Here is a 12252-nt window from a genome sequence, read left to right on the forward strand (position 1 = left end):
AATTTAGCAGTCTTTGCAAACTTCAAAAAGCAAATGGCCTAGATCTTGGTTCCACTTACTTCTTACCCGTGACTTCAGTGAAAATTTCAGATTCAGGATCGGACACAGACTGATTCATGTTCTACACAGTTCTTACAAGTTCATAGAAATTTCTGTTCAATTAGAACCAAGTATTTGAGTTGATGGTTTTAATTTTTATACAGTTGTTGTGATTTGTATTTTAACAATTTTTTGGGTTAATTTTTGTTTCCGTTACAATATTATACTTTAATGTATAATATTGTAAAGGAAACAAAACGTAAAAAAAAATTCTTTTTTTATTCGGGCTACTTAAATTTATTTTGGGCTACCAAAAACTGAAGAATGCCTGCCCGAAGGGCTACCAGAGATTTTGAAATTTTGCGAGCCTTGTACGCACTTTCATACAAATGCAAATTTGATGTACATTGTGGCACAAAATAATGGGGAAAAGATTAAGGGAACACTAACCTATGAAAATTAGTTTTCAGCAGTTGATTAACACAAGTCAGATTCAACAGACCTGATGGGCTGAGGGAGGCTGTTCCAAACTTTCTGAGCTACACCGTCAAAAGTTTGATCTCCTCTGGTTTTATTTAGTGTGTGGAACAATTTTTTTTGAAGATGTTGATGAGATTATCTGAGAAGTTGGCTGCTGTGGTAAGGTCTAAGTCATTCTGATAGAGCTTTATGAGTTAATAATAGGGCTTTAAAGTGGATTCTGAATTTTACTGGGAGCCAGTGAAGATAAACAAGAATATGTTTGATATGTGAGTGGTGTCTAGCTTTTGTTAGCAGCCTTGCTTTCTGCACCAATGGGAGATGCACTACAAAGGACCAAGAGGTATATGTGAAAAGTAGGTTACAGTAATCAAGGTGGGGGAAATTAAAATGTGTTTCAAAAGCATCAGATGATTGAATGAGAGTAAAGGTTTTATTTTAGCAGTATTTCTGAGGTGACGTAAATGAGAGTGGGTGACTTCCTTAGAGAAACTGGCAGGTCCAAAACACTAGAACCTCAGTTTTACTTGAGATGTAGAAAATTTGTATACATCAAATTAGTAATGGCAGAAAAGGTAGGAGAGACTGCTGAGTTGTTGGGCTTCGCAGAAAGTTGCAACTGTGTATCATCTGCATTGCAATGGCGATTCCCTTAAAACAATACAAACATATGCAAGTGTTGCAGATGAAGACTTAAATAATATGAATTCTGTTGGATAAGCACAGCACAGCTTGGCTAATAAGTTGAAAGTATGATGATGGTCTTCCCTGAAGTGGTCAGTATGAAAAGACATTTAAACATATTCTAATGATGCAAATCATTTTGATTTAATTTGGACAGACCATCTCCAAAAGTGGAAAGAATGTCATTAAAAGGTTAGAAAGGTCAGAATAATTTAGAGCTTTGGTTTAAGTGTTACTCCATTTCATAGAGAATAATTTTAAATAATTTAGAACAGTACAGATATTTAATTCCACCCGTGTGACCTTGAATGAATTGACTGTTTACAGTTTAGCCGATGCTCATTATTTTTAGAGGTAGAATAGTGATGCTAATTCTTCATGGCACAGATTGAGCAATGTGGGTAGAAAAAGGCTAGTCCATACTGCCATGATGGCATCACACAGTTGCTGCAGATTAGGTGGCTTCACGTCAATTATGCAAATCTCCCCTTCCACCACATCCCAAAGGTGCTCTATTGCATTGAAATCTGGTGACTGTGGAGGCCATTTGAGTACAGTCATCTTCCTGTCATGTTTAATAAACTAGTTTGAGATGATTTGAGCTTTGTGACATGGCACGTTATCCAGCTGGAAGAAGCCATTTGCAGATGGGTACACTAAGGTCATAAAGGGATGGACACGGTCAGCAACAATACTCTGTTTAAGCACCACAGCCCAGCAATCCTCAGTTGGTACTTAGAGGCCCAATATGTCCTAAGAGGTTGCCTACGCCTACAGGCTGTCTTTACAATGTCTACTTGCCTAAATACATTGAGTTGCTAACATGTAACTGACTGATTAAACAGCCAGGTTAACAAGCAGATAAACAGCTGTGCCTAATAAAGTGATTTAAATGCAATGATTCATGGACACAAACTCATAATTAAAGAAATATGAAAATAATGTGTGTCATGACCAACGTCAGTCAGGATTCAGATGTCCTAAAGTCACAGATTAGCTTGTATTAGTTGCTCCTCCTATGATGTAAATGTTTGATGCAGTTTTAAATGAATACTAGTTTGTGATGTTATCTGACTAATAGCCAAAGAAAAGGATGAATTGTTTCTCAGTCAGAACCAAAACTGAAATAATAAAATGATGGTAAAGGTAGATTAGAGGGCAGCTGCAGGAAAAAAGGGTAAAAGGTCCAAAATAAAGGTAATCTGATCACCAGAGAGGAGGGACATGGGAGCAGCATCTGTAGATTTAATGTGTCTCTGTGTCTCTTTAATGTGATCTTTTGGTGGGTAAAGTTCAACATGGAACCTTTTGTTCATTGCTAAAAATTGTTTTCAACTTTGTAAGTAAAGCACACCAGAAATCTGTCTGTAGTGATACACTGTTGCAAATATGTACAACTTATTGGATGTTTGTAATTACAGCCAGCATTGTATATACAGTATAATAACACTAATTGGATCATAGCAAGCACTTTGCAAAAGATGAAGGGGAGTTCAAATATAGTGTAAAATAACAAAATGGTGCAATTATAAGAAGCCCCCCCCCCACCCCCCCCACCCCCACCCCCCAACCACCAAATAGACAAAGTTCATCCGTAGAGTTAGTGTGAAAAAAAAGTAATTTCTGGCTCCCTATGGTACATGGCTCCTTTTCCCCATTGTTATTGTTTGACAGTGATATTAGGGGTTTAAAAAAAAGATATTTAAAGCCATTTTACAGTAATAATATTTCTAAATGGCGCCCACTGATGTTAGACCTTTCCAGCAGAAGACAAATCCCTCTAGTGAAGCATCATCTGTGGAGTATTCTGATCAAGTTTTTGCTACAGCTTACTTTCAGTGCAGTTCCTCTGAAAAGTGACAGAAACATTTTCAGACATCTCATTGCTTCTGAAGATCAAATGGCAGCATTTTTCACAGGAACAAACTAAAGGAAAAAACACTCAGAAACCACTTCTGACGTGCCTGTTGTTGCCTCGGTGAGAGCAGCGCCGTTTGAACTCCGGTTACTGCACTAAAACGTCTGAAAATACGAATCCCCTTTCCACTTCACTAATACCTCTCTCTGTGTTCTTCTTTCTCCCTTCTTTCTTCCTCTACCTGGATGCTTTATTTCACCTCATATTTTAAATTTATCTCGCTTGGCTGTTCTGTTGCTTGCATTTTATAGTTTCCCTCTTTCTTTCTCACTCACCTCTCTGTCTCTCTCTATAACAACAGGAACACTTGTCCTACATGCTGTCACTGAAGGATTTCATTATAGCACAGTCATGCTGATCACACAATGACACACACACGCACACCCACACATAGACAGCGGCAGGGTTCATCAGTTCAGCTAGTTAATAGTTTATGGCTTCAGGCTTTCTGACTTGATTGTCTTTTTAATGGCCATAAAAAACACACCAGCCTGATACTGTATGTCTTCTCTGACACACTCACACACACACAGGTGGTTGTACTTGCATGTTTGTGAGAACACAGTGTTGGCATATACCATTAATCAACTTTGGTAAGTTGTTTTAGAAAAAACAATATCTAAACAATGAAGCGCTTTAGTACTTGCCTTAAAAAGCTAACCCCCCAACTGTATGAATATCCTTGCTAGCTTAAAAAACACACTGTGAAATGTGTGAAAAGACCCGATTTATGTGTTTGCATTACAGTCTAAATCTTTTTATTTTTCCGTAAGCTCAAAGCAATTTCAATGCATCTTTATCCTAGAATGCCAAATACTGTTGGTCTTGCATAGATATATACAGTCCATTGGCACTGGCCCCTTGATGCACCTGCCATTGAAATATTGTATGCTGAAACACAAGGGCTCTTTTTTAAGGTGCAACAAATCCCACAAATGGAAATAGGATGGGTAACAATCGAATTTGTTACAAGTTTGCCAACCAGGAGACCACAGTTTGGAGCTTTGTATTTGGCAAAACCCAAAGATATTCTGAGTAATTTTCCTTTTCAGTTGGTTTTAATTAGTGGTACAATAGATCATTCATTTACTAAATGCAAATTAACTCACTTGCACGCTTGATAATTGGTTCAGTTTACTGCACTCTCAAGCCAGTGGTCTCAGAATAGAAAAAAAAAACAGTGGGCGTGTGACATTGTCATCATTGCCACCTGGCAGTAATGTTGACTGAAGCCGGGCTGTAAACATGCTGAATGCTGGATTGTGTGTCTGAGCTGCTGCATGAAAGTGCCATTTGTAATCAGACTATTGTTGATAGAGGTTGAAGTTATTAAGGTGAGATGCCCCAACCTGTACCTGTGGCATGGCTGCAGCCCAATCTGCAGCTGTTATTGCAGCCTAATGTCTGCCGCTACACTGCCAAGGTAGGACAGACCATGCTAGTTCAGGTGCATATGCAGACAGACAATTCCTTCACCAGGATTTAGTCTAGATGTGTTTCCATTTAACCACGCTGGGTTGACATGTTCACTGGAGGCAACTACAGCTAGTGATTGTTGCAAAGCAGCAGGCTTTTAGATAACCAAACTAAGTGGTTACATTTAAGAGATAGAATCTTATTTGGTTAGGTTTAAAATTAAAACTGCCAAAAAACAAAACTCTGTATAGTTTTTAGGCATTTCAGATGACCATAACTTCTTAGCTTGTCACGGAGTGGGGTGGACTCAAGCGCAGACAAGGCAGCTAGAATACAGTTCCGTTTATTACTATACAACACCAGGTGCAAATATATACAAGTGAGAGGGCGGGGGGAATCCAGGGCACAGGGGAATCCGGGAAAGGAGCTCTTCACACACGAGGGACTTCACAAAAAACACAGCACACCAGCCAGCCTGCACACCAAGGGTTCCAGGGAAACAGAATTCCTGTTTACAGACAGCAAGTGATTAATTCAAAGGGTCAGCGATACGAAAAGGCAACAAGAGACTAGTACTCCGGAGCTTACTACCAAGGTTACTCAATAGTCCAGCGACGAGATGTTTCCAGCCACTGCCTTAAGTAGTGGATGAGTTTAGGCAATGAGCCACAGGTGTGTGATTAACCTCAGGTGCGAGGGCCAGGGGCGGGAGGCCGCAATGAGCTCCGCCCCGGCGAGACACGGCAAGCGTGAGAGAGGTAGATGTAAGCAAGAAACATATGTAGCCAACCTGAGTCAGCCGGGCAGACACGGGGACCATGACATGGCTAAGTTTAGAAATAGACTGTCGTCTGAAGGAAACCATTGGTGCTCACACTTTCTTCATTTGGTGTTTTAAACAAATGTGTATATGTTTATATCGTATATGTACATCAAATCAGCTGGCTATTGCATTTGTTATATCCCATGTTGCCAAGAGGGAAGTTGCAAAGTGCCCTCTTGTGGACAAACTATGCAGTATCAACACCTATAAGGCTGTTTCTCCGATTTCTTTTTTACTTGTTGCATTTTTTATTCACTGTTATAAATCCTGATACTGATATATCAGTAAGTATATCAGTATCAGCAGGGCTGACATACCAGTCTGGCTTTAATACTTTCTCAGTGTATTTAACTGCAACCTCAGGATCTCTTTCAAAGTGCCCATATGGACAGATTTAAGAATGAGATCCACTTCACTACTGCAGTACCTTGCTGACAGACACTTATTGTGTATCTGCAAGATGCCAGTGGCTCTGGCAGAAAGGTAGTGTTTGATGTCCTGAATAAGAACACGTTGTACTTTCATACACCAACTCTACACATACATTCATACACAAAAGACACATGGGGCAGTTTCTGAAATTTTGTCTAAGGATACTTTAATATGAAAACTGCTGATGGATGACCCCATGAGCCACAGTTGCTATCGTGATCAACAATATTGACACCTTTCCAGCTTCACATTTTGGAAGGTAACTCGTCAGCAATTTTGGTAGTATTCTGAAACTGAGTCACCAACAAATACACCAATGTAAGCCATTTATGCAGCACAGAAAAGGGAGAGCAGGGTTTGAACTTCTCTCTAAAAGTGCCATCACTCATGCTTTTCATGTCTACAACCAAATACAACATAGTGAATTCTTTGTGAAGAGCATATGATTATCCTTTTTAATGACATGGGGCTTTTCATGATGCCATCAAGTGTGGCCATTCATAACAGCTAAACTGGACAGATGGCACTTTGTACTAACTAGTTCTTTTCAAGCATAATGCACTCTTTGGATAAATTGCCAAATACCCTCACTTCTTACAACTCTAATGGATCCACTCAAGCGTAGATGTCCAATAGCACACAAAAATGTCCATTTGTACAATAGTGAGGACACATTAACAAAGACATTATGCATTTTCTTATCTGATATTAATCTGTTAAGATGTTAACCTTCAAACAGCCCTTTAAAGTTTCAAAGCCTGGCCAAAATGTCCTCACTACACTGGCTTCAAATAAAAGGTGTCTACACAAACACAGACCCACATCTGATAGGTGGAGACAGTTAAGAGTTATCGGTGTAGATTAACACTCTCCTCTGTACAAAGTCAGCCCGCCATGCACTGTGTGTGTGTGTGTGTGTGCGTGTGTGTGTGTGTATCTAAGTAAATGGGCGTCCACTTCTGTCAGTGCAGATGTGGGTGTGTGTGTGTGTGTGTCCCTGCTTGTATGTGAGTCCAGTTTATGTGTCTGGGTACGTGTGTGTGTGTGTCCATCCATCCAGAAAATAAAGCCTTATTGAGGATGAAATGGGATTTTTAATTGGCTGAGCCTCGGCCTAACGGCGCCGCGTGAAACTTCACGGCCCTTTGTACAATGTCACCGACACACACACACACACACACACATTCACAATGGGCCCCAGCACTATCACGATAACACACATACAACAATGCAGACTCCTCTGTGAGCATGTACCGCACACATATTCAAAAGTGCACGCTCTCACACACACATTACGTCTCCGTGTCAGGGAGTATTGATTAGACCATTTAGTCCAAATAGAGGGGAACACTGGACCCCGTCAGGGAGACCTCCTTAACAGGCTCTTTTACACACAAACACACACACTTTGTCTCTCTTTGTCTTACTAAAACACAACTGCAGTTAACTGACGCACACATTTGGCCTTTTGCTCCACTCCCTTCTTTGCTTTTCTCTCCCACTTGTTTAAAAATGGATACGCAAACCTGTTCTCCAACACACACACATACAGACACACAAATGCAGAGAGTGATGCGCCTGTTAAAAGGTTGTGTCCATGTCTGACAGGCCCTCTAAGAGTACTGCATCGATTTTCCCCTCTGCTGACTGACTGCGAGAGCAAGTGAAAGAGAGAGAAAGCAAGAAATGTGGTGTCAATAAATGGAGCAAGGCACTAATACATCCAAGGTTACGGGTTCCATTCTCACCAGTGCCTGAAATATTCTTTGTCTTGTTCTTCTGCTGGTGTGGGGCCTTTTCAATGAAAGTCTTCATGTATATTTATAGCGAGCGGATGGAGGTTGTGTGTGTTTAACTGATAGTCACAGCTTGTGAGCATGAAACTTGAGTATATACTGTCTTATCCGATCTGCTGCCCTGAAAAGAATCAATTTCAGATGGCAACGCGGAGGATTTCAATTTAGCAAAGAAAAGCTGGGAGGGCTTTAAGTTCAATATCGACAGTATCCAAGTGCATACTGTACACAACATTTCAATGTTAAAGTGTGTATGAGACTGTAATGGGACTGAGAAAGGTGCAGTAAATCGACACTATCAGTACTATTAGTGCTCGCTGTAATTATGGCTTTTTCTTAATTGTGATTGGATGATTAAATGTTGTTACATTGTTTACAAATTTAGATCTGTTGTTTACAGAAGACTGAAATTAACCAAAAGTCTTTTAAGTTGGCACAACAACACCATGTTGAACTGATGATTGTATCATACTGTAGTCGTTTTTTCATTGTTATGAATCATATTTCACAATTTCACAAACACCATAATTGTTTTGTTTATTTAGTTGTATTTTTATCAATAGTTATCTTTTTCCTTTGTTTTTTTATTTGTTTTGTTTTCTCCAAATGTTTTTTATTTTTTTTATTTTTTTTATCTTTTTTTAATCAATGCACATGTTGTTCCACTCCACAATATTTAAAGCTTTAGTTTTTTTTATGGAGTAACTGCATTGCTTTATGTAAAGCTACCAGCAATATGTAATTACTTCATATAATCAACAATTTCAATATTAAGGAGATGCTTTAATAATATTAATGATGCAATAGTATATCTAAAAGTGGCATTCAACATATTGAATATAGTTACTTTAAGTACAACTCAAAATTATGTTGAAAATCTTGTACAGCACCACTTTCATGTAATAAATCTGTATCTCTATGACAGTTTTATACATTTATTTTACCCCCACCCACCCACCCTGTACCGGGTACCTTGTATGGTTAAAGCTTTATTACAGAAAAGATACAGTGTTTTCCAAACCTTATTTTAAAAGCTAAAGCATGAATGACAAATTAAAATCAAACCTGTTGGTTCTATTTATGCACAGGGACACATTGTCTTAATGTGCTTATCAGTGGGGGATTCAGTGAAATGGTTTTCAGTGCAAAAATAATTATAGATCTGGATTATATGCATTTTTCAAAAGACCCTTCTATTAAATGTCTTCTCTATTCAGTTTATTTTGTATTTATTTATTTTTTTTTATTTTTTTATTTTTTTTAAAAAGACATGTTGGTGCAATTGCATTGTCCTTTATTATATATCCATCAGCCACAACATTTAAACTGCTGGCCTAAGTTTGTCAATGATATTTAAAAGTGCAGTGACAATAACGATTGTTAATTAGATCTTGTGTAATAAAAGTTATAATTTTAAATAGATGTGGTTAATATTTTGAAGGTTTTGCATGAACAGGAATGAGATTAAGCTGTCTTTCTATTTGTCTGCTTAAGGTCTCATCAGGTCCAGAGTGCGGGGGACGGACGCTGCAAGAGCCAAAGTGCTGACCTTCCTGGACAGCCACTGTGAGGTCAACAAAGACTGGCTGCCACCCCTCCTGCAAAGGATCAAAGAGGTGTAACTGCATGTTCATTTATAAACCCTAATGCAATGAAGTATATGTGAGTCTGAAAGCTTCTCTATCAAATTACAACCCTCTCATGTTCCAGATGTGTCTATATATACACACATATATATGTGAGTCACGAGGCATAATGACCAAGGCCAATCTGCAAATATGGCATGCTTTACTGCTCAACAAAAAGCCTCTGCGTGATGACTCCAGTGGTCGAGTGAAATCGTGCCATTAGAGAAAATAGATGCCTGTCTGATTGCCTTTCATTAAGAAATAAGTGCGGTACTCTCTTCTTCACCCCTCTTACTCTCCCGTCTGCTGTCCTCTGCTTGTGTCTGTTCTTCTTGTCCTCCCCATCCAATCTCTCGTCACCTTGTTTTGCCTCCTCTCACCACCTCTTCTCTGCTCCCCTTTGTCCTGTCACATCTCTCTTCCTTTCTTCCTTTTTTCCCGTCTCTCGTCTCCTTTACTTTTACTTACTCTTCGGTACCATTGCACCTTTTCTTTTCCATTTTCATCTCCTCTCCTGTTTTCACCTCTTATTCAACAATTTTGGTTATTGCACTCTGTTCTACTTTCCCCACCTCATGTCTTCCTCCCTGTGCTACTGCCATTACTCTCATACCTTTGCTTTTCTTCCTTTTCTCTTTACATCTCCTCGTAATTTTCCCCCTCCCCTCTCTGGCCTCCTCTCAGCTTCTTTCTGGCCTCTTGAAACGTCCTCTTTTCTTTTCTATCCCCATATCTTTTCCTCTCTCATTTCTCTGCTCTCTTGAAATCTCCCTATCCACTTCCTCTTGCATCTTTTTCTATCCTACCCTGGCTTTACACATACCATCACCTTCCTTTGATTTGCTTTACGACGTTACATGGCCTTTCTCATCTCCTTCCCTGTCCATGTGCCTCGCATACTCTCTTCTCCAGTTCGTTTTAATTTTAACACCTGTCTTGAACTTCTCCAATTCATCAAGTCAACAGTTGTTTGCCTGCTATTAAAGACCTTTGATCTCAATCTGCAGAGAAGCAATCAATAAATCCACCAGAGAGTCTGATCTGTTTCTGCTGCTGTACCATCACCATCCATATTTATACTCATGGTTTATTCGTGTGTGTGTTTGTGTGTGTGTGCCTGTGTGTGTTCAAGCACAAAAGTGATCCGTCACTGTCTATGTAGTCACTCTATAGTTGTATATTTAGATTTAAATGTATGAGGTATTGATCCGATTAACACACACGCGTAGTCAAAACTCCAGGCTACCGTAAAATCACATTCCCCGCAAAATAATTGTCTGTCTTATTGATATAGAGAGCTAAAGTCTTGTCCAAATTTCAGGTTATCTGCTTTTCTGTATTTCACATCTGATCAATTTTATCATATATTTTGATTTTGTTCTCTTTTAGTTGTTGTCAAGCTTTTTCTGTTTTGCCAAAAAAGCCTTTTTTTGAATACTTTACTGTTTGATGCTAACGAATCATTGTTTTGTGTCAAATAAATAATTTATTGTAATTTCATTGTCAGGGAAGTAATTGAGAAATAATACATGCAAATATGCATCTTCTCATTTGAATAAATATAAATTTCCCAGCTATTTACCACTGATTGAATCTAGAGAGTATTTACTCAGCCCCATGTCTATCACATTACCGCTTTTGCTTTTGTCTCTCAGCACCAAGGCAACAATTTATTGTAATTGTTCACCAATTAACAGTAATATTTTCAGAGCATGTCAACATAAAAGGATCCTGGTTGTGTTTAGCAACATTGCTCATTTGTTGCTATATGTGCATGTGCAATCAAAGAGAGCTGCAAAACAAAAGCGATAATCACAATGAACGGCCAAACATGTAGTGAATATGGTTTCATTAGTATTTCCAGTCATTTCTTAGGAAAGGTAAAGGAGGATGCGGGATATGTCACGTCTTTTGACAGTGACAGGGCTATTTAGGCACTATGGACGCTCAGTGAACATCACCTATAAACCTCACTCCTAAATGAAGGAAAAGAAAACAGAATAATTGTTTACATGAAGAGCAATGAACAAAATTAACACTAGCACTCCCTGCATGCACTGTTGGATTTAAAAAATGATTTGAAAGATGGTATTAGTGATTAAAAATATATAAAGAATTCCATTAGAGCCTAGAGTGCTTGTTGTTTTCTGAAGGGACAATTTAGATGATAATTTCGTCAATAGTCAAACGTCTGCCTTGACACAACTTCCTTACTCAAGGACGACTATGTAAAACAGGTCATTTATTAAAATTCAATATTCATTTATAAAATCATTTATAATTCATTTATACATTTATTCCTTTGTAAAATTCAATAAATGATTGAAAGTTGCACTTTAAAAACAAGAGTCCAAACCATAAAAGAAGCAGATTGCTTTGGGGTCAGATTCCTCTCAACTTACTCATCAAATATTCTCATTTCTATTCAGGTGGAGGGAAAAAAATGGCTAAAATTAAGAAAATGCTCCAGAGTGATTTGAAAATAACAGTTATCTGGTTACGACAGTAATGTCGTGATGCTTCACCCTGAGTGCTGCACAGTGTCATTACCCTAACAGCTATTAAAGCAGACAGAGTGCTTTGTAATGTGACTGAAGCTGTAGAAGGATGCAGCTTGCGTCCCCTTGCACTGACCCTGCAGCTAATGGTCCAGAACCGCTCCACCTGCTCTGTAATATCACTGGCTGAAGATGCATCCAGCCGTTTGACCAAACTAATAGAGGGACACTTCATGATTTAAAAGGGAGTGCAAGTCTGGCAGCGCCAGTGTGTGTGGGTGTGTGCAAGTGAGATTTTGTACCTTTTATCCTTGTAAAGAGCAAATGGCACCATCAAGGAAAAAATATGAGGAAAATCAAGTGCAGCCATTTTTGCCAGTTTTCACTTTACAAGGATTTAGGACTCTGTTTAAGGGTTAAGGAGGCAATAACTAAACTAAATCCATGAGTATCTTATGGCCTTATGGACGATTACACAGGGTTGAGGGATACGGGAATTTTTGTTGGTGCTTGATATTATCCCATTTTTTACAGTCTC

General features: G+C 38.8%; 1 protein-coding gene across 2 annotated transcripts in view; it reads left to right on the forward strand.

The window, feature by feature from the left end:
• galnt14 (UDP-N-acetyl-alpha-D-galactosamine:polypeptide N-acetylgalactosaminyltransferase 14 (GalNAc-T14)) overlaps positions 1-12252 on the forward strand; it is a 224094-nt gene that overhangs the window by 149506 nt on the left and 62336 nt on the right. For both annotated transcript variants that reach the window (XR_014869623.1, XM_085134251.1), the window contains exon 6: positions 9083-9204. Coding sequence is in view for 1 of the 2 variants with exons in the window: in XM_085134251.1 (XP_084990377.1) it covers positions 9083-9204 (122 nt within the window). In the remaining variant the exon portion in view is untranslated. The remainder of the gene's footprint in view (positions 1-9082; positions 9205-12252) is intronic.

This window comes from Neolamprologus multifasciatus, chromosome 15, assembly GCF_963576455.1.
Source record: "Neolamprologus multifasciatus chromosome 15, fNeoMul1.2, whole genome shotgun sequence".
NCBI lineage: Eukaryota > Metazoa > Chordata > Actinopteri > Cichliformes > Cichlidae > Neolamprologus > Neolamprologus multifasciatus.